Here is a 22,637-nt window from a genome sequence, read left to right on the forward strand (position 1 = left end):
GCATCGTCATCGGCAGCTTCGGCTGCCTACTGAAAACAAGTGTCGGCTTTTTCCATTTCGATATTGCCGCGGCCAGCATGAATCTGCTGCACCAAAGACTCGTGGTCCCCCTTCCCTTGGCCCGGCCCCAAGTTTAGAAGGGGAATGGAACATGTATGGAACAAATAGATGCGCCCACCGATTTCTGTTACGCCTCCCAAGGGTGCTAGAGACAAAAGGCAGTGCCTGCAACGCGGTGAATATACACCCCTCAAGCGACGGAAGATGCCGCATACGAAAAAAGAAGCAATATGAACGAGAATCGACGGCAGAAAAGCCAAGGGGGCCTCGTCTACCTAGCTAGGGGGTGCGATGCCCAAAAGCTACACGTAACTGCCGCCTGGCCAATCAACGGCGTCACCAATGACCTGTCTCTGGGAACTCCCAGGATGCAGGATATGGGAGCTGGAGCAAAAAAAAGAAACGAAGAAGCTACCAGGGCTGAGCCTTTTCGTAGGTCAGGGTCCTGTTCGCCTATCCTTTTTTTTTTTCACGTCCAAGCGAAGAAGCAACGGAGCGAGCTCCGTCAGGCGCAGCCTGTGAGCTTCGCCCTCCCACTCTCTCCATGTGTTCCTTGCCACACGCCGGTGCTGTTTCTGCTGATGCTTTGATTGCCTGCTCGTGTCAAGTCCTCCGTCCTTCGGGCCTTGTTGCATGAACACGGAGATGTGCGCCCATGACGTGCATGAAGAGATGTCACTGGCGATGGAAACGTCTAATCCATTCTCCTTCTGCCTCTGCTCCAAGATGGTGGAATTCCCTCCGTAGCTCGGCACGGGGCATTGCCGAAAAGAAGCAACTGTTCTCGTCTCGCGCACACACGAGACCTTGAAGGGGCCTCGCACCGCTACTTCGAGAAACACAGGCAGAGTTTGGGCCAGCAGACTTATCTGCTAGCCCCTGGTAGCGGCCGAGTCTTATGTCCGGCCTCCACTTGGGGCTGGCGAGCTGGTTCTGACGCCTTTGGATAGCCGACAGGACGGTGTGCGGCTTGTGGTGAAATGCTTGTCCATTGTAATCAACTGAGGGCCTCCACGAAGTAGTGCATATATCTGTGGGAATAAGTGTCCATGTGGCAGAGATCCTCGGCTAAGATGGGGATGTCGCCGCTCAAGCTCTAACAAATGGAATGCCACCAAAGATACAGAGTTTGATTACCTGCGAGCCGCTCCAGGCACCTTGATGGACAGCTTCTGCGGACCTGTCTCCGTCTCGTGATGACGGACCACCTCGTCTGCGATGGCGCATCCCCAGTTTTGCGCAGTGACGAAGACGGGACGACGCGGATTAGCGGACACGGACAGCTCTCCGCCCAGTCACTTGAGAGCGAGAAGAGCTTTTCTTTCGACTGTCTTCTGCTTTCTAGTTCGGCTTACATGCGGTAATAGTAGTGCTTTGTTTCCAAGCGGTGGCAGCCAGCTCCAAGCTACGGGCCTCGTCCGCTTCGGACCGAGACTAGGCAGAGATGGTCAGGGCGGAACAATGAAGCTTGTAATCATGCTACTGTGCCGCTTTTTCACCAACCTGCTGGGACTAATAACACGCTGCTGTCGATGAGCCTGAGCTGCATCAGTGGGTTCGCGGCTTGTCGCTTGTCCCAGTATGGCGGGACTGCGGCTTCAGGCAGTCTGTTGCCAAGTATTCCTGTGTTTCAAGCCGTGAGCACCTCGTCATCATGATTGCGTACTTTACGCATTGATCTTGCGCTTACGATGGCGTTTCTCGTCGATTATCAAGTGTGATGATATCTGCACAAGGTGCATCTATGGCACAGTTACCCGAATCTGTGGCCACATCAGGTATCGAGATCGATCGCAGTCTCACGGAGCATTTTTGCAATGCAGGCTATGATTCCTGCAGAGATAGATAAGGCCGAGCCTTGCCACATTCTCGACTTGATAGACACAGTCTACATTGCTTGGCAGATTGACGCCTTCATAGTAAAGAAATGCCAGACTGCCCGCTTCGCAGCTTTTCTGCCCAGGGGATTATCAACAATAAGACGGGAAATAATCATTAAACACAAGGTCAAAACTTGGCCTAACTTGGCCGATGCCTGTTCGCCGACGGCTTTTTCCGTCTCGACGGATCGAGTAATTCGTGTACGGCTCTCGGGACACGGACGGACCAATCTGAGGGAGTTTGCGAATCCTAGCGATGGATATACCACATATTATTCTCAACATGGTCACCAAAGGTATTGTTGTGCTCACTGTAGTACGTTATTAACGCGAAGATTCCAAACTGTAAAGTTGCAGCCGTTTGATGCTCTGTAGGCGTGCATAAGGGCATCGTTGATACGCATGATTACGCTCTAACGAGTCATACACCCGAATCATCAGCAAGGCCAGCGCTACCTTCACGAACGAGGAGGATCGGAGCTTGAACATCAAACATCGCTTGTGTTAGCAGAAGTTGGAAACAGCAAAAGGAATGCCGGAAATAGTCGTCGGTGGCTCTCGAAGCACATCATTTCCGCTTTTACATGGCGGTAAAGAAAGGGACGGAAATGTAGGCGAGGATCCCTGTGGATGCAGCTTGACGTGTGCATGCACGACTAATGTACTCGTTCATGTACTCCATACTGCAGAGGTCGCTGGCTAACTACCGATACGAAGCATATTGGTGGTTATGGTTCGAAGCATCATGCATGTCTAGATGCGTCCTGCAGCCTTGACTTTTGGTAGAGAGCCGACCACAAACGGTGAGCTTACGGTGGCCTGGCTTACTTCCACTAGCTACCTTTCCATTTGTTCGAGTTGGGAGGGTGTGAAGGGAAGGGTGAGGGCATGTGTGGTGTTTCTAGAGGCTTCTTCAACCATTGTCTAGACTCTACCGAGGCCGGGGCGAATAGTATGCAGTAGTCGTCAGCCGAAACTTTCTGTAATCGTATTCTATATGCCGGGAGGCATCTACTGGTGGCAGCATACAGCAATCAGTATGGCAGACAGCCTCTTTGCCAACCAGACGAAGCGGACGCGAAGCTTGAGGCGCGAGAGCGAGTGCGACGATGACGATGCATGAGACTCAGGAGCGTCTGACATCTTGGCAATTGGGCGACACCACTGCCAACGTTCCGCAGCTTCCGTGCGAGGCAGTCCAGCGGATAGACATCTGGTGTTTGCCTCTGCTTGGCCATTTTGAGCTTCTCGGCGCATGTATCCTGCTCGTTATGGCGGCTGCCTCGGAATAATATCCACCAGCTGCCCATTGACCGCCTCCTGTAGATAATCGCTCGATGCGACCCATCTCGGCGAGGCATTAATGGGTAATATATACAGCTGGGCGACGTTTGAATACATAGACGGTGGTCTTTGCTGCCTCGACAACGATAGCAATTGCGCGAGAGATCTTGCCGGATCTGAACTCACGGATCCCGAGTCAAGACAGCAAGGCTTTGTAACCGCCGCTGTAAGTTGGAACGGTATTTTTTTTTGCCTGTGCCAAATCGCAGAATACCCTCTCTAGCAATTCTCGTGATACTCTTGGAACTCGAGATGCTGATGGCACTTGTGAGTCCACAGAGTCCGTGTCGATCAAGTAGTACGCAGCCAGCGGAAAGGCAACAACACTTACACTCATCGCGTCAATGAGTATTCATACGTGATTCCATTATTCTTTATGAGAATATTGTGCAGACGCGCCTATCAAGACAGCCCTGATCCGTGATATATAGCCTCATCCATTGGGTTGGCCACCGCATCTGTCAAAGATATCGCTCAAAGGTAAGTCAGGGGGCGGATTGCAAGTGGAATACATGCTTGAAGCTCTTTAAGCATATAATACAACTGTAAGGAACCTTTCTTGGCTGTTCTTTTACGCGTTGCTCTTTGCACCAGAATCTTGAAGGATCGTGGTCCGGTCAAAAGCCTTCAGTCCTCACACTCTTCGCGATAACTTGAGATATGCAGCCTCTCCCTTCTAAATAAGGTCTACTAGCATTGCTTCTTAAGCGATGCGGTGTCGTAGTCTTTGCACGACCGAATCTTAGAGTCATCCGCTTCGTCAACAATGAGCCAAACTTCTGTTCGACCATCAACTTGTGCCCAATTCAAGCCGTCCTCCTAACAGCAGAAGGTTCTGGTTGTTCGAAGAATGCAATCGTCGACTTTTCCGGTCATCTGGGACATGGAACACGGTTCCTTTAGAGAGTATAATGGGCACGGGCTTCTACAGCCAGCGAAAGGCATCTTTCGAAGCAGGTTCTCGGCAATATCTGACAACAATTCCTGTTGGATCACTCAGCCTGGAGACTCAGGAGTCTTTCAGAGTTCTGTGCTATATTCTGAGTTACTCATGACTAGGACCCCCGTCTTAGAAGCCACCCCTCCCGCGTCCATGATACCATAAGGAGAAAGGTGGGAGGTCCCAGTCGTCGATCGTGTTGTCACGTTGCGGTTATCTTAACGTCCATGCTTCCCCGCCAATATGAACTTTGCTGTGCCTTGTCTCTTAAGCTTTCTGCCAACAGGCAATCGTGCCTTTCTCGAGCCCGTCACTATAGTCCCCTCCTAGGCTTTCCGAGGAATCACCTTGCGGGCCCTTTCCATCGGAGTTTAAGTTTGCTATGCAATTTATTTCCCTTCTCTTAAAAGAGGTTGGAAGAAACAGGTTTATGAACATGAAGATGATCGTGTCGCGCCTGCGATATGGGGATACTGGGAGGCGAGGTCATTGATGGGTCCAGAGAACTTGCTGATGCTTGCATCACGCCAGGTTTAGCAGCCATCTCGACAAGATAACTGCATCCAAGTTTATGTCGTGCATGACGCCCCATTCTCTGTCAGTTACGGAGTCTGCTATCTTGGAAGTAGGAGACATAATGCAGGAGAAGCCGAAACAGTACATATATTTCTCGCAAATCTTCTTCTCCCGTGCTAACATGGGTCGTGATCAAGTATCTTACCCAAGGGATACTATGGTACTGACTGAACCATCTTCATTCTCCCAGTGTTCATCAGTCACAAGCTTTCTCGAACACGGCCGCATCCATGTACACATGGGGTATCACGGCAGTGTTGTGTCTCATATGCTCGTCTGCATGCTTGTCTACAAAATATGTATCACCTGAAGACTTTAGCGGTGCACAGCCAACTATAAGAATGATGGAGGCCTGCCAACGGATATAGCGATTTCGAAGCTCTTTCAGCGTCCTGCGAAAAAAGTCTTCGTTTCTATCTTGAGCTGCGTAATGTGAATATCAACTTCCCCTGTTTTATTCTCGTGTCTCCGTAAGTATCCGTCATGGCATCCTCGAATGACGCGCCGACGAACCGAGAAAGTACGCATTGAACGTAACAACGGAGGTAGCGAAAGGTAAACGCCGTCAGACCGGTGGTAATAGACGATCCAGCCTCTTTCAGGGTACCAGGACGAACTTCGTTCGCTACCTGCAACTAAATGCAACAAACTCCTCGCGCAAACGTTGTGTATGCGTGCGAAAGTATGGTTAATTCACTGACGAATAGGGTTTTAGACCCTCCAATACGGATGACAGTCTCTTTTGCCATCGGGAGAGCTATAGCTGGCTAGAAAGCGCTCGTGTTTCCCTTCTCCAAAGTGTTGAAGTCTGCTTGCCCCAAGTGGAATTTCGCTCAAAACTGCGAGCGATTTTAACTTTATAGAGACCTCCAATTTCTCAATGTAGACCAGCCGCGGAGCATAAAAGATGGCTCGAAGCGATGGCTGAAGATGCCACCATCCCTGTCTTCATACCCAGACACGTAGTTGTGTCTGCTTGCCTACACGAAGAAAGCCTCTGCATTAATGGCATGGCCCATGCGCTGTTTTCAGTCATTCATGCGCTTACTGGTCAAGATTGGGAGAATAGAGACATCTGGCCGATAGCCCTTGAACCTTGCTAGGTAAGGAAGCGGTCGGGAGACGCCTGCAGCGTTGAGCTGAGCGGAAAGCGCGCTTGCTTCTCAGTCTCGAACATCTGACGATATCTATAACCGCTTAAGTACCTGTAGCAGTACGACGACGACCTGTTCAAGTATTCAAATGCTTTGGCATGCAAAAGACCGGGAATGCTTCGGAGATGGCGCCGATGATGTATCCCCTGGCACCGTTGACTTACACGCCTTGCTCCCCTTGCTTTCCGAGGGCATCGGCTGCGGTTCATGCGGGAAAGCTCTCAAGAGGTGACAAGACATCTTTACGAGCAAAGTAATGGGGCACTGATAACACCAGCTGACGACTGAGGATACCGGTATCCTAGGCGCTGCATTGGCCCAAGCACCGTGTTGCCTTAGTGGGCTGCTGCGGAGAGACTCGAGGTGGTAGGTGCTCCGGCATCGCAGCGGTCAACTCGCCGCTGCGCCTCGCTTAGGAGTCTCAACAGGGAGATTCGTATATCCAACGGCTTCTCTGGACGCTCGCACACGCTGCAACTCCAAGTCTGCGCCTATACGGAGTACGTAGGTCCAGAAAATGTCAATTTGGGTAAGAACTTTGCAGGAGTCGGCCTTCGCCAGTCTACATGTAGTAGCAGTGCGAGTCAAGGCTGCCCATGTTTCATCCAAACAGTATCCCTCGCTGTCATGATGGGCCGTTTCGGTGGGCTTCGAGCATGGCAGAGTGTCAAATGATGCGTTTTTTCAACTAAACTTCGAGCCCTGCCAGCCTGGTTGATACCTTGGTGTTGCAGAAACCCGAGGCAGCCGAGGCGGAAGCTCTGTCGGCTGTCAACTCTGGGATATGAACCATGGCATCCGGGAAAAGCGTTAGGGTTGATGGCCAACAATCTGGCATGTCCTACGGAAATACGGTTGGGATGCTACATGCATGCATTTCCAGCTTATATACGAATGGCCTCGGGACGAGCCTTATAGAGTCGAGTCTCTATCTGTCCTCCTTAGCAAACACTACCTCTATGAAGCACAAGGCAGCTCAACCGTATGCAGGACGCTCAGGCTCTCGGGCAATTGCTCGATGCGCTGCACACCCCGCAACCCACCGCCGACCAACAGAGCGGCATGGTCCTCAGCATAGACGGTTGCTGGTTTGTACAATCGCCGGCAGGAGACACCGGCTGGCTGAGAGACCATTGGGGCAGATTATACCTATTTCACAACCAATCCATGGGATGGGAGATACAGTACGTCAGTGTCACCAAAGGCTGTGAGCCTCTCACCCTGGTAGAAGGATCAGTGCCCGTAGACGCCATGAGGTCCATGCTTTGCTCATGCCTGTCGAGCCCATTTCCCATGCCAACGGTAACTGTCCGAGGCCTGGAGACGCCCACAAGACGATCATTGCTTGGCCACGCCCCCCTACCCTTCCTTCCTTGGCAACTCTGCTCTCATCAGTACTGCCTGCATTGCTTCTCCGTCCAAGGTATTTGGCATCGCGTGTACTCGGAAGCAAAGGAGGAAAAGTTCAGTTACGGGCCACTCCCGGCAACATCTGATGGGACACTTCGTACCTCGCAGCAATACCCCTTCCCCTTATCTGTGCCCCCAAACATGGCCTCGCAAAAGGACCACCGGGATGAGTTTACGGACTTGGATGATGCTCTTTGGGTCATAATCTCGGTCTGCCAGACATCGGCTCTCGCCATCCCTTGACTCGGACCCCTCCTGGTGCCATGTGATGGATGAGCACGGCATCGTCTCGGGCCACTATGCCCAGTCTGGGGTGAGAATGCACGCTCCGTCTGTTTGTTCGGCGTTGAACGGAGTGCCCCCACAAGATGTAACGTGGGAGGGTGTGAGTATGCGCATGATTGCTGCATGGCTGTGAGTTGATGCTTCCAAAAGGTGGAAGGATGTCATCTTGTGCGCAGCCTCAGTCGTGGGACAGTGGGCAAGACCCGCCCTCCAGGGTCCCCTCTGCCAGGCATTGAGACCGGAGTCTCTCTTTTTTTTTTCCTTTCTTTTTTTTTCTTCTCACGAGGAGGCTGGCAACTGGCACCGACTTGCCAATATGTTTGGCGGAGATTCTTGTGCCCTGTATCCCTGCCGCTCGGAGCAACACTCGATTGGGGATCTATAATGCTCGCAGCGAGCAAGTGGCAGCTGGTAAGAGTTTTCTAGTAGAAGCAGGTAGAAGTATTCAATCTTCCTTGTCCCCGAGAGGGCTGCTGAGGCTTTATTGCTCCAAAGGGCGCAGATGCATTTCTTCGTTGCCTGCTCCTCCGGATAGGAACTTGAGCCCTCTCGAAGCCTCTTTTATGACAACGAAGTTACATACTTGGGCAATTTCAAGCGTCCTCCCTCCATTCTGTATGCACTCAACTACGGAGTCACACAATCATAGGCGAAGCCCACAAGCGTCGTGATCACGAGCAACGAGCCAACAAGCGATCGAGTCTCATCCACGCCCGCAGCTCGCGTTCTCCTGCCAAGTCCACGGGATTACCTCTTTGTAAGCTGCGCACTGCTATATTATCTCTCATAAGAACGAAATACATTGCCGATGGGACGTCTATATGTGGGCGGATCGCCATACTTGTCACCTACCTATAAGGACCAATCTCCCGTCTCTTCCCCCTGTTCCCTACCCAGTTTCTCTGCTCTGCGTTGGCTTGTTCGCGCACCAATGACCTACTCTCCAGTACGGCCTTTCCCGCGCCTTTGAAATGCGAGCAGTTATGAGGACTGTATACTACACTCTTCTGATGGTGTATTCGCCTTCAATGAGGTTTCTGCGTCTAACGGAGGTTCCGCCCCCTTTTAGGGGAACCAAGTATTCTATAAGCTTGCAGCTGTGTTGACAACAGCGTCACCGAGAGATTAAACGTGCTCGGCTCCTCGATTTGGGCTCCGAGCCTCTCCAGGGTGGTACTTGTTCTTCTGATCCCACTGTCAACAATATGGCAGTCGCCTTGTATAAGCAGGCCCTCGGCTTTTCCGGCAGTATCCGCCCAGTTGTGCCTCGCCATTAAATAGAAGAAAAAAGGCCTTTCACAGTAAGATGCCAAGCTTTAGTATGCAAGATCAGTACATACGTCACAGTGTGTGAGGAAGCATTCTTCTTTTACATAGACGCCAGTGATAGCCAGCCCTTGCTTCTTGTCTGGGACTGCACGCACATTCACGAGCGTCACATGGTATCATCAGGACTCCAATGATGCTACGTTTATTTTCCGGATGGACGACACTTTGCGGCTGTCGCATGCAAGTACCCTCGGTAGGGATAATATACGACGGCCATCTTCTTCAGCCCTATGCAGTGCTGCGTCTCCACGTTTGCGTTGGTTGTATTCGAACAAAATGCAGCATCAGTATTGCCCGGAGTAGCCTGATCGTAACTCATATTTGCTCTTCTCCAGACCTCCATTCCCGACAGGAGGCTAGGAGCGGCCCGTGGTGGATTCTCAATCTCCGACCTGCCCTTGATAAGACGGCCCGATAGATGCAGAAACTTGCGGCTTAGCGATGCCATGGTCTTCGCTCATGCCGCTTATCGGGATAATCCTGATAACTCCGTGCATCGGAAAATGGGACTGCTTCTCGTACTTGGTGTCCAGGCCCGGCGTAATAGCATGGCCGTCTGGGTATTAAACACTCCGTCTTCTTTTGCCATCAATGGCCGACCCCTCGACGCCCTGAGGCAAGGGATCATGCGCAGCAGCGTCTATCAGTGCAGGCATCGGCCTTTGGTAGAACGAGTTCTCGCCTACTTTGACTGCTAATGGAGGCTCTTCGCTTACACACGGAGGTGTGGAATCAGTGACAATCTCTTGCTCGACCAGGGACCCAGCCCACTGACAAAAATTCCCTGAATGACCGTAAGAGATTTCATCACCGAACAGAGCAGGAAAAAGCGGATATACCGGTTTGATCCTGTATGCTAAGCTGGTCAAATATACCTCCATGCCTGAGTGTCCTAACCAATGGTAAGAGATCATTTTGCAAATCACGCACCCCAGATTGGATGAAACTCGGTAAGGTAGTAGATCTGCTAGGACTCTTCGTACGTACTGCAATTTTAGACGATTCCGTCACTGAAGTTGAACCGTTCAACGTGATAAGCGAGCGTTTATAAGCAGAGCCCAGGGCGTATCCAGAATTGATAGGCCTTCTGTAACAGCCCACTTGCATACATCCCATTGTCCCGAACGTGCTCCCAAGTCTGTGAGAGGCTTGAGTTGATGTAGCGACCCGAGAACTGGCAAGACCCCTGCAACGAGGCCGTCACAGCTACCTGATAATCGCATGCGATCCGTCTTCCAAGAGTTCACAGTGCAGAATTGCATCGCAGCTGGGGAGCGCTATTCTCTCCTGCAGGTAGCCGTCCGTCGAATGTTACAATAGCATTGACGGATGAACAACCTTGTTAAACTTGTTTCAGTACCTGTAGGCCGGTTACGGTTGATGCACAAGTATTTGAAGATTGAGTTGCTTGTATCTTGGAACGTGCCGTTGCGGGAGCAGCAGTTCTAATCCAAGGTATGTGCCCTACGTAACCAGGCACATGTAAGTTACCCTTGGACAAGGCTCTCGCTGGGAATACTCTTTGTAGTACGTCGCATGAAAAGAGAGCACAAAGCTTGGTCAGTCTGCTCAGTGATCCGGGAATTCATGTTCAGCGAGTACGTCTCAAGTCAGATCTTAGCGTTCGTCTGTTTCGACGGGCCATGGTGTTTTACTGCGAGATGAAGTACTGATCTGATGTCCTGCTCTGTCTCAACTATGATAAAGAGGCACAGTCCTTGTCCACACATGTTCAAGTCTCCCCTTCATTTATCAGGCTAACAGCCTTGGATGAGTCATATTCCTTAGAATAAAACAACTCCTAACGGTGCCTCAGTTGCTGGTTGTGTGCAGCTGACGAGCGCGGTGAGATGTAGTTCTCATATCCTGAACACTCGCACCAACTCGGATACAATCATCGGGCCACTAACAAGTGTTTGGCTCTATTTACTTTGTATTTTCGTACAAACTCGGCCGAAAGTAGACAAAATGCTGCTCTTACTTGACCTTCATAACTGTGAGTGAGGCTCAGCGAAGCCGTAAGCTCCCTGCGACCAATCGGCGATATTACCATCCAGCAGTCATATATGAGTTGGTTCTTGAGTAATATTTCAATTCTGCAATACGAGGCAAGAAGAACATCACCGATGCTACAGAATTGATGGAAAGATAACATACGTCTAGCGCTGAGTAACTATGCTGAATATTGTGTCCAGGTATAAAGCAGTTTGTGGGTGTCTGGGGGCATTTATAAATACCATGCTTGAGACGCCTTCATCGTCTTTCGCTAAGAGAGCTACAACCCCTCGTCTACAATTGTCAGGCAATTTACAATTACTCTATTGCCTCTTATCTACATTGACGCCATGGGCCTCCTCTCCGCTTGGCCATTTATCGGGATGATTGCGGGAATTCCCCTAATCCTTGAGCTTCTCAAGTCACCAACATCACTGAGTGCCGATACGAGAGTGAAACGTCGATGGAGCTCCTTACTGAACGACAAAGCCTGGTGGATGCACGCTGCGTTGCCCATCTACCTGCTGCACCAATTTGAAGAACATGGCTACGATTTCTTGGGTAGGCGGTATGCATTCCAAGCCTACTTTCGTAAGAATTTGGTATGGTCCCTGCAGTAAACTCCTTTTATTTTCATTCAGCTGATAGATGTCAACCAGGGCTTTGAGAGTGTTGAGGCATGCCCGCTGACTTCTCTCGTCATTCTCTTCGTCAACGGTTCACTCGTTGGATCACTGGGCTTGCCGCTCGACTCAATATCCGAAATGCGAGAAGCTTCTACGGACTGACACTTATCAACGGGTTGACGCACGTATTACCAGCAATTTTGGTTGGACCAAGGTATAATCCAGGCCTTACCACCACTCTAATGCTGTTCTTTCCAGGCGCATTTTTTGCTCTCAGGGCACTAGGTGGTGCTTATAGGGGAATTGCAGCTGGTGTTGTATGCCATATCGTCTTGATGGGTACCATGAAGCTTGCTGCTAAAGGGTTGATTCCCGAAGGCGTTCTGTGTGGGGTGCAAGTGTTGAACACTCTTTTGGTACTTGCGTTTTGATCTGAGAGGGATATGAAGAAAGATTATATATAGGAGGTTTCCTGGTCCTGGCGGCAAAAACCGATGTATTTCAAGACAATGGGTGCTCACGGTGAGCACTTGTCGTTGGCAGATATATTTCCTCTCAGTAAAACCTATGATCAACAAGTCAGATTGTACCAACTCTTTCGAGCTCCCGCATATCAGATGGCTGTTTGCCACATAGCTAATGAATGGAGCGAGTATACCAAATATGAGAAGAAATCCGTCATATTGAAGTCCAAGGAGGTTACCTTCGCTGAGATTGCTTCACAACCATTGAGTGGGATGACAACAAGTTGTGCGACAGTACAAAATCTGACTAGAAGGTAAGACGGTTTTGCTACCTGCCAGCTGTAAGTGATGCCGTCTGGCGCCTTGAAGCTCATAAATCCAAGCTATGAGAACATGTAGCGAGCGGCATTGGCGCAGATGCATGTCAAGTGGCGAAGAATACTTTCCAAGCCGAAGAAGTCATTACGGCAGCCTGGACAAGCAAGATTGGCAAAGTGCCGGAGCTTCTGGTTGCTGGCCGTTGTTGACCAGAGTATTTCGCTGTAGGCGGTAACCGGCCTTGAGCTGAAACAGTGACACATCTAGTCATCAACTGCACAAGGCCTGATCTTCTTCAAGCCATTCCCTCACATCCGCCAGTCTTCCTATTCGACACTACTAACCAGGCAATACACTTTATGCCTCTTCTTGTCCCATCTTCCCGAACGACTGTTTCTAGATCAACGAGGCCTTCAGCAGAAACCCTTCAAGCGTAAATCGCGATGAAGAGCCCCTATCATCGCTAAATTCCACCTTGCGCGCGAATTGTCCTTGATCTGGGAGACTCGATGAGGAAGCCTCGTGCATAGTAATACGGCGTAGAGCGTAATTACCGGTCCTGGAATCCCAACGCAAAGGATTTAGGCACGCTGAAGAACGATATTGGAAGGGTGATTGTTAGGTCGAACAAGTACGTGAAGCGTGCCAGGTGATGTACATCGCAAAAGGAGGCCTAGAAAACTTGAATCGTGCGCTCCAAGTGTCTTTTTCTTTGTTTAGAACAGACAATTGTGTCTGATAGCTCCTGACTACTCATATATTTCTATCTAAGAAGGAATTCTCTCGGCCGCTGGCCGTACAGGTCGCCCATTCCATATAATTCTCTATACCTACATTCTAACGTGACTATCTACAAACTGTGGACTGAAAGTCTGGCTTCCTTGGCATACGGCTAGCTGTCCTGATGTTTCTTACCGTCATCGACTCCCTGATGCATCAAGTAAAAACAGGGTGATTTTCATTGACTGCTGTGTCAAAGCCTGATAGACCACCTACATACATACACACGGCGGAGTTTGATTGCACGATCATCCCGCCAGAGTAAAATGACTGCGGCAACACTAGACTCCTTTATACCACTCCGGACTTTACTGGCCGTCTATTATATACACTCCAATCTACATACATGTACAAAGAATATACCTCTATAGCCATTCGTGCGTCTGGTCAAAACTCTTCGAGCCCGCATATCCTAACTCCAGTCTCCGCAAAACCAAAACCGCCATCACTTCCCACACCCACTCCCTGGCCAGAAAACGTGGGGTTTCGATCCAGAGGGCTTGGCAGGGGGGCATCGGTAATACGAATTTGCTCCGAGGGCGTGGGACAAAAGCTGGGATGTCATTGCAAGCCACCGCAAGCCTCAAAAGCTGGGATTGACGAATCAGAGTATATGCATTCACAACGACGAATCGTCGTTGGATCGGTGCCACGCTTTTACTAACAATCTTCAACGATTGATGGAGAGAATGGGGTTGTTCGTTTTGCTGAGTGAACGGTACACAGCTTCTTCGTTGGGATGCATCGTACCTACAAGTACACTTTGGAATACCATTCAACCCGTACAGCCTGAGACGTCTTTCGTCACGAAGGAATCTCCGACACGAGTTCTAGAAACGCATACAACCACACCGTCCACCCAACTCTCTCATCATAGCCACATTGACAGAACCTCCAAGTAGACTTGCAAGGGCTTCTAGCTTCAAATACAAACGCCTTGTAGCCGGATCAATAGGTGAGTGTGGCAATGCACGATAGCAACCAACAGACGACGAGAAGTCGGTCACTGAGCCACCATTTGACGAAGACGAGGGCGCGCTGCATACGCAACCCATGACCCCATCTGACGTTGCCATTGCCTTTGCCAGTGAGGCTTTGCGACTCGTCATCAGGCTGGCTTGGCTCCATCCCACCGAGTGCTGCGGTTTCTTGGAGCTCCGTTCCCTTGCTGCCTCTCCGCAGCTCATCATTTTGACGAGCTGCGTCTCATGGCACTAACATGGTGGCTGCTCGACTTCTAGGCTAATGCGAATGTACCTATGAGTTCCAAGCACAGTTGTTGGTGTTTGACAAAATTCTGAATGCCAGGTATGCCTGCTGGCGTCTACCATGCCCCTTGGTGATGGGTAGTACAAGCCAAATGTTGAGAAACAAGCTCGTGACACTCCCTATCTCGACGGCCTCATGCGACTTCAGTAATCCATGTTGGAGTTCAGCATTTCTATTATTTCTTTATTATTAAGGACGCAAAACCGGCTCCCAGTTTAGAGGGGGGTAGCGTGTTGAGCAGTATCATATCATTAACCCGTTGCACCGTCCGTTGTCATGTCAACAATATACTCCTCGCCGTAAATCAGAATCCGTAGTGTACAAGCTGCAGCCATTATCGCAATATATGTACGAAGAAAAAGAGCCTCCCCAAATGACGCGCCGCTGCCTTATGCCAGCTTGCTCTCCTTGATGGCGTAGGTTATGGATGGAACCTTGCGAACGAAAGTATCGCATACCAGTATCAGCAGGTAGTTGATGAGGTATAAGCCTGCCATCAGGCCAATGGCTCCCGCGAGGAACCAGGTCCACGGGCGAGTGCCCAGCCACATCAGAGCGTGAGCATCTGCCTTGTGCCAGGTGGCGCTCTCGAGGTCGGTGATGTATGGTCCCAGTTCGGGTGGGTCGATGACCTGGACTGTCGGTGACGGCAATGAGGGCTGTCCCAGCAAGTAGTCCTTGACAACAAGACTGAGGAACAGCGGCCCAGAGGACATCATGATGTTGGCGTAAGGCTGAATCTCGGCCCAGAAGCGGGTAATGTCGTAGAACAGAGGCAGCTTGGAGACGGCAGCGGCGTAGGCAGGGTGTCTGGCGGTGGTGATCATGAAGTCGTTGGTGACGCCGGTGGGCAGCGTCGACTTGAAGAGCGCGTAGTGCGGACCAGGGCCTTTCTCGAGCTCCTCCAGGGGAATGGTCTCGTTGCAGAAGGTGTCCATGTCGAGGTAGATGCCGCCATAGTGGTGGAGGACAAAGTAGCGGATGGCGTCGGCGCGCTGGATGGGGAAGGCATAGCCATCCCAGTTTTCGACAAACCAGGGGTATTCGGTAGAGATGAAGTCGCGAGCCAGCTCGTCGGTCCACAGCTGGAGGGGATTGTGGTCAGTCGTGTTTGAGAAACGCAAGAGAGCGCAGTAACTCATGAGTGTTTCACATGAGCAGCGCCTAGGTAGTTGGTATCAAGACTCACCATGTACTCAAAATCAGCATAAGTCTCCCGGCAGCTGCGCTGCGACTGGGCCCATTTCTCGGGAATTGTCGTGTTGGGCGTGGTCTGGTGCAGAATGCGAGGGATGCGCGGGTGGCTCACGTCGTCGTCGAAGTGCGAGGAGCCCCAGGAGGCGTTGCGAGGGATGGTGATGCGCGGGCTGAAGAGCTCGTCGTTGCGGCGCAGCAGCGTGATGAGCGGCTCGAGCGAGTAGACGAGCAGGCAGACGATGGAGAAGTCGACGAGCAGCAGCATGAAGGCGGCGGACCTGGTGAGCCTCGGGAAGCGCAGATACTTCATGGACCACCGCTGGCACGACGAGGGCGAGTTGCGCTCCAGGCGCTCCTGGCGCTCCTCATCATACTGACGCTCGTTGCTGCCAAACATGGCCGACGAAGCTGCTGAGATGTGGTGAAACGGGAGTCAAGGGAGGAAGAAACGAAGTAGCAACAGAGTAGAAATACAGTAGAGAGACTGGTGGAAATCACGAAACCAGCAGCATGAGGGCCATGAAGAGAGCGTGGGTGAACTTGTAGCGCAACAGAGGTTTTATCACTGCGCTTGAGCGAAGGCCGCTATGGAGAGGCAAGGACGCTAGAGCAACGGCCAAAGGCGAGAGAATGAAGCCAGACAGGGGCTGAAATTAGGCCGGGGCTGCTGATTGGCCGGGACGAACAGGGAGGCGATGCGAGTTTGGGGGGCCCAGGCCTGAAGGGTCTCTAGGGGACCTTGTGCTGGCTTGTCCGAGATGGGAACATGGAGCAAAGGAACATACAGTAGCCGATGGCATAGATAGATACCCAGTACCGTGGTGGTGAGACCTCTTAGATCGCAGGTATTACAGCTATCCGTGAGCCCTCGTACTCGCCCGTATCCCGTCGTACCTCCTGATCGACTGTCCTCAGGGACACGTCCAGACGGATCAGCAGCAGGTGGCGTCTGCCTCCAGCCGTCAAGCAACCGTCCAATGGCTCCAGTCTGCCAGTCCCTCTGCAGCGATCCATGTCAGGTACGCGCAAAGACTTCCCTCGGCGCCTATCCCTATCCGAGCATAACCCTCTCGTCCCCCGGCTCAACCCCCCCACAATGGCCACACTGCTTTTGGCAGTCCTACTCCAAGCACAGCGATTTGCGGCGTTGCCAATACGTGTATCTGACACGGAATACGCTCGCAGATGCAGATGGAGGGTAGATGTATGTAAGCTGCATATCCAATAGTACTACTGGATAGAAACAACATCAGGTAATGCGCCCTGAAAGCACCATCTGGCAAGCTCCTTTTGCCTTGCCGCAAGCCCCAAGATGATGCCGTCCCGAGCGTGTCTGCCCGTCTGGGCATAATCTGGACGGTCCCCAGTCGCAGGCTCTTTGATTTCGTCAATCTATCTTGAAAAAGGCCACCGACCGACCGTAGATTGAGCGGCTGGGGGGACTCGACGCGCGTTCTCCAGCTCCTCTATGGCCCTCATAACCCGCGACCGACGCACTGCGCTGGGGCGGAGCCCACGATCAACGCTGAGGATGAAAGATTCAAGATTTCGAGACGATTGTGGGCTCGGCGCTGGCTCGCTTCTTCGGTTTTGCACATCCCACGGAGTACTTGGTCCTACCGTCGATACTGGTGCTTGTCCTGGGTACTAGTAATGCCGCGCCTCTTGTAATACTGTGCCAATTCTATCCCTCTCGCGCTATCTTCCCTCAAGCTTCTAGACTATCTATCATTCTACCTTATGTACATACAAAGTACAGTATGGCCCTCAACTGCTGGACCCTTTTTTTTTTTTCTTCTTAACCCCTTGCGCACCTTTTCAGCAAGCTTCGTGCGTAACCTCGCAATTAGCCTGATTCGTGCTCCCACGAGGGACTTTAAGATAGAATCCTGCCACCCCTGACATGGACGACCTGTCGCGATTCGCGAGCTTCGGGCCGCCCAACATGTGGTTGGCTTGAAGAAACGTCGGAAGGGGTCCTCATCAACGGTCTGAAGGGCTCCCGCCTTCACTGTTGCGATGTTGGCCTCAGCTTCCCGTTGAAGATACTATATCCAGTCCATGCGCCGTTGCCGCCACCCTCTGGCCTCCCCGAGGCTAATGCGCGCTTTTCCTTGCGACCGTCGGTCGAAGCAAATTGATCCCTATTGCGGGGTTGGGCAGAGTCCATGCCGGCTAGCGTGCAGAGCCGTCCTGAGTCGAGGGCTGTTGGGTCGAGCAACCAAGGCAAGCTTGGATCCATGCAGCAGATTGGAGCAGTCCGCGCTGATGATCCCGTTGGAGGCCTGTAGGCCTGTCTGCTGTCTGTGCAGGTTCTTCAGCAAACTGGATCTTGCAAGTACTACATACTGTCATGATACCCTTTCTGCCCTTTTGCCCACGAGTCTCCCCATTACTTCGCTTGCCAGATGACGTCTGGATCGGCTGTGTACAGTTCGGAGGATGTACTGCTTGCGTGTTCCTTGGGCGTTTTTTTGAGACACAGTTGCGAGCATCATGCGGCTGCGCCGCCCAAAAGGACCTTCGAAACAGGCACATGCGACCTCTTGGCCGAAGGTTCAAGATGAGCTGTTCAATCACAGATTAAAGCCGGGGAAACAAGACGCGCCGAACGGGTGGGAGGGGATCATCTGATGGCGACATGTCCAATCTGCTGCAAGACGAGGCCGATACTATTTCAAGAGGCAACGCCTAGGGGTTGCACACCGTATTTGCTATGATGCAATATGTATGATGACCGAACCAGCACCGTCACTTGCTGCAGTGATGACTTTTTATTTTGCTCTCAGCCTCGCGCTGCAAGGTTGATGACGGCTATGCGGCCATCGCCAGTGCAGCTTGTTCTGCGGGATCATGGATAGGGGTCTTTATGTCCATGTTGTGAGAGCCTCAGTTAAACTGCTGCGGCGTGGCTAATGACATGTAAGCGCGCAAATGCGTGAACAACGATAGATACGGGCTGGAACCCGAGAAAAATGGCCTTTTTGCTGAACAGATAACGGTTGCGTCACTCATCCAGTTTCAGACATAGATTCGCCTTTTCTGCCTCATGTCTGACCTCACTTTTGACTCGCTTGAGCCTGTTCCTCGTCAATCCCTTCTTCGTTTATCAGACCAGGGAGATGCTCACAATTTGTCCAGCCCCACTCCCAACCCAGTAGCTTAGTCAGCCATGGAGCGCGTTTGAAACGCGTGATTTCGCGTTGAGGGGGAGAGGGGCAAGTAAATTGATTCGAGGCATCGCCATCGCGTGGCGCATTTTGGGCTTCAACTCAGACATACAGGCCCGTATTGTCTGACTCCAGCACAGGCAATTGCCGTGCCGAGGCTTCAGTTGTGATCATTGACTGCGCAGTATTGTATATTCAAGTGCAGGGCGTCAATGGCCGTGTCCCAAGGGGAATGTGCCGCGATATAGGTAGAAATTCTGGTCTTGGTACCCCAGCCTAACAGCCCAACGACCAAGCATATGACTCTGATCTCACATTGTCGGTACCTGCACCACGACTCAAGGATACTCTGAATGCTAGGTACATGCAGGAGATCTCAACTCAGACCCTCACTGCTTGACTGCTTGAAGAAACTGACCATGATCCCCTCGTCAGGCTCTGCATCTCTCCGATGCTAGCAAATGCACCAAAGAGGCCACCCATGCCAACGGCATCTTCTGCTGGTTTCACGCCAAGCAGGTCTATGGCCTCTACAAGGGCTACAAACGGCGAAATGCCGAACTCGATGCGCTAGAGGCCGATCCCCCGGCTTACCTCGGGACATCCAAGGTCCCTCTCGCAAACCAGACCTTTGAGGACGTTGAAGACCAGGAGACCCTCAGGGCACTGCATTCATATCTCTTCAGGAGATATGTCCTTACCGGAAAGGTCATAGATGCTCGCAAGCTTCACCACACGCACTTTTACTCCCTCCAGATCGACTTTGGCCATCAGGCCTATCTCGACAAGCTCAGCAGCAACCGCCACACCATTCTTCGGTCTCTGGAGAGGCTGGAAAGGCGAACTGCTGACGTACTCTATCAGAAAGAGCAATGGTTCGCTTGGGTTCGCGAGGCACAGGAAGAAGAAGAGGCCAACCGTGAAAAGGAGCAGAAGAAGATCAAGCAAGAGGCTGCCTTGTTTAAACGTCACCGCGAGAAGCTGCAGGCCAGACTCGAAAAGGCCAGGCGAGAGGAGGAACAAAAGAGCCAGGATGCCTATCTCGAGGCTGCTTTCCGAGAGCGCATGGCGATGTCAGCAGAGGAATGGGACAGCGACGAGACGTGGGATCCCATCAAGGACACCGGCCATGACAAGCGCAATCAGTATATTGATCTGATCAAGCACTTCCTCTGGATGGATGTTGGCGACGCCGACGACAGCCAGGACTCCCCAGCTGACCCAGCGCCCGCGGCTGCAGAGAAGGCGGCGGATGCAGAGGCTTCTGCAGAAGCTCCCGCGGCGGAAGAGGGCCAGAGGCCCTCCAAGAAAGCCAAGAAAAAGACCAAGGCCAAGGCGAATGCCGAGAAGCCTAGCGGTGATGGCAATACAGGGGCCTCAACAGCCGACAGGGGCCAAAGCAAGCTCATGGCCATGCAAGGAAGCAATCCAAAAGACCTAGCCGCTGCCCACCATGTGCCCGACAAGTACAACATCGAAACAGAGCAGGAGATGAGGAAGCGCCTGAGCCAGGGAGTCGACAAAAAGCTGGACAATGTTTCCGGCTTTCAACTCGTTGGGTCACTGGAGAACCCCTACGAAACTCACACCAGGACGGCGCCCATGACCAACGACGAGATTGAGTCTGTGATCAAGGACATCAGGGAGATCAAGCTGCTGCTCTTCTGCCGACTCTTGCTTGCGCAAGCTTCCATGTTGCCCGCAGCTCTACAAGCCGGTAGCGTGGAAGAGTTTCTCAACGATGCCGACCTTGTCGACTCGGACCTGCGCGACATCTGCTTGAAGCTAGAAGGCCCCTGTCTCCAGGAAATTCGAGATGCATGCGCCGACTTTGCACGCGGGGATGACGCAGAAGACGATGTTGACCAGGAATCTGAAGACTCCGACTCGGAAGATGACGAAGACACCATCCGCGACATGATGACCGACCACAACCGCTATCGCCATCTTGACTCTGGTGAATGGCTGATGGACAAGATCGCGGACCGCCAGTATAAAGCTCTACCCAAGAAGGAAAAGACGACACGCTCCAGGCCTCAGAAAACTCGAGTGACGATCTGTGGCAAGAGTGTGTGGAATCACGCCAGTGAAAAGGCAATGTCTCGAGACGGCTGGCTGCATTTCTCCATCATTGCCAAAGACTGCGATCTGAAGCATGCCATTGAGCTCTGCCGGAACTGGGCCGAGTTCACCGACCTCAACCTCCTCACCCTGTGGCAGTACTTCCCGGCGTCGAACTGGACGTCCTGGGCCAGCAACAGGCTTATCCAACAGCTGCAGGAGCTGCAGTTTTTCCCTTACTTTGTCGATCTTGATGCCCAAAAACACACTCGCCATGTCCAGGTCGGTGGGCGAGGCCGGGTGCGTCGCCAGCACGACATCTGCGAGGGCAGAAACATCATAGTTGGCCACATGAAGCGCGGCGATCCCGTCACGCGGCGCTTTCTGCAGTATCTGACGATGCGGATACTGGCGAGCTGCTTGTCCTGGTGCGCGACGGTAAGACCGGCCGCGTCATAACAGCACCCCCTGACGAGCGTCTCTGGACCTACCGCAGCAAGTCGGGCATCGGCAGAGCCTCCAAGAACGAATGGCAGAATGTGCTAGAAGTAGGACCTGCCTACTTCTACATGACTCACATCCTGAGGGAATGGCGCTTCTCATTTGATGACTATTACGACGTCTTCATCTGGAGCTTTGTGCCTGGTCAATCACCGCTAGATATGTATAATGTTGTCATCTCGGTAAGTTCCTATAGATCCATGTCTTGAAAGCCATGAACTTCATGCAGCATGCTAACCAGGCGGCAATATACAGGAACTTCGCACGGCGTGGCGCATCACGCACCCACGAGAGGTGTACTCACATATGGAACCGCTTTTACGGACCTTGACGAGAGAAAAGGATACGATGCGCACGCGCAAGATCAACCCCGGCGAAGAGGTTGAGAGCCTCTGGGATACCGTCGCAGGCGATGCCGTGGAATTCTGCCTGTTCGACGTCAAAAATGGGAAAGTGAATTGCCGGACCACGAGGGAGCTGGCTTCGTCCCCGTACCTCTTCTACAACAAAGCAAACGTTGCAGAAGACGAGGTTCTGTTTCCGGACGAGTTGGTCTCCCCCAGGGATCAAGTGCCATTCCGAGAGATCAGAAACGCCATCAGTCGCCTGGAGGCTCCCATGCTCCCGAGTGAAGCGCGACATTACGGAAAGGGTCTCCAGGCAATTTGTGAGGGCAACGATCCCAGTTCCGTGATGGATCAGGCAACAGATAAAGACGAGGATAGCATCTGGGCGCTTCCTATCTTATGGGAAACCGGCTTGCGGCAGCTTCTTGGGGGAACTCTTTCAGCTGAGCAGCGCAAACTCCTCAGGCAGACCGGCCTGGATACCATTAACGAGAGCCAGTTGCTGGCCGACCGCCTCGAAAGTGCAGAAGGCCTGGAAATCATGGAACGTGACAGGTCCTTTAGTAAGCCTTTCCAGCCAGACAACCTTTGCAAAGTGTAGACGCTAACTACCGTGGGTAGATTTTAAAGAGGCGTTTCACGACGGCGACCTAGAGCCGGGAAGCAAGGAAAAGTACTCCCAGGTTCAAGAAATGATTGCCTCCATGCTCAAGACTCCCCATACTGGGAATACCGACTGGGTGTTTTACATCGCCGAGCTCATGGGCTGGCTGAAGATTCGGGCAGACTACGACGAATACTCAACCGACCCTAGGGCCCCGTGGCCCCATAGCTTCGTTGTGCAAGACATGGTCCAGGCTTTTGTGACCATGGCCATGTTCTTCCCAGAGTCAGAGACAGCCTCGAGAGTGATGAGGCTTTTCGAATCAGA

At 52.1% G+C, this 22,637-nt stretch overlaps 5 protein-coding genes across 5 annotated transcripts; 3 read left to right on the forward strand and 2 right to left on the reverse strand.

Moving 5' to 3' along the window:
• Positions 1 to 736: 736 nt before the first annotated feature.
• Positions 737 to 1,358, reverse strand: CCMA1212_006444 (uncharacterized protein). Its single transcript, XM_073703666.1, has 2 exons — positions 1,198 to 1,358; positions 737 to 1,091 (listed from the first exon to the last, which is right to left on the reverse strand). The coding sequence occupies exons 1-2, from the start codon at positions 1,285 to 1,287 to the stop codon at positions 957 to 959; spliced, it is 225 nt and encodes a 74-aa protein (XP_073557721.1). The 5' UTR covers positions 1,288 to 1,358; the 3' UTR covers positions 737 to 956.
• Positions 1,359 to 3,055: 1,697 nt separating this feature from the next.
• CCMA1212_006445 (uncharacterized protein) lies at positions 3,056 to 3,232 on the forward strand (the record flags this gene model as incomplete). The annotated part of the gene is made up of 1 exon (XM_073703667.1): positions 3,056 to 3,232. One exon carries the CDS (start codon positions 3,056 to 3,058, stop codon positions 3,230 to 3,232), a length of 177 nt encoding a protein of 58 aa, XP_073557722.1.
• An 8,091-nt stretch (positions 3,233 to 11,323) lies between these two features.
• Positions 11,324 to 11,640, forward strand: CCMA1212_006446 (uncharacterized protein; the record flags this gene model as incomplete). The annotated part of the gene is made up of 2 exons (XM_073703668.1): positions 11,324 to 11,564; positions 11,633 to 11,640. The coding sequence occupies 2 exons, from the start codon at positions 11,324 to 11,326 to the stop codon at positions 11,638 to 11,640; spliced, it is 249 nt and encodes an 82-aa protein (XP_073557719.1).
• Positions 11,641 to 12,108: 468 nt separating this feature from the next.
• CCMA1212_006447 (uncharacterized protein) lies at positions 12,109 to 13,034 on the forward strand (the record flags this gene model as incomplete). The annotated part of the gene is made up of 5 exons (XM_073703669.1): positions 12,109 to 12,112; positions 12,143 to 12,349; positions 12,463 to 12,572; positions 12,649 to 12,814; positions 12,925 to 13,034. The coding sequence occupies 5 exons, from the start codon at positions 12,109 to 12,111 to the stop codon at positions 13,032 to 13,034; spliced, it is 597 nt and encodes a 198-aa protein (XP_073557720.1).
• A 1,785-nt stretch (positions 13,035 to 14,819) lies between these two features.
• CCMA1212_006448 (Mannosyl phosphorylinositol ceramide synthase CSH1) lies at positions 14,820 to 16,024 on the reverse strand (the record flags this gene model as incomplete). Its single annotated transcript, XM_073703670.1, has 2 exons — positions 14,820 to 15,515; positions 15,620 to 16,024. 2 exons carry the CDS (start codon positions 16,022 to 16,024, stop codon positions 14,820 to 14,822), a joined length of 1,101 nt encoding a protein of 366 aa, XP_073557723.1.
• Between the last annotated feature and the right edge of the window lie 6,613 nt (positions 16,025 to 22,637).

The sequence above is a fragment of the Trichoderma ghanense genome (assembly GCF_004382785.1).
Source record: "Trichoderma ghanense strain CCMA-1212 chromosome Unknown scaffold_7, whole genome shotgun sequence".
In the NCBI taxonomy this organism is placed as follows: Eukaryota; Fungi; Ascomycota; class Sordariomycetes; order Hypocreales; family Hypocreaceae; genus Trichoderma; species Trichoderma ghanense.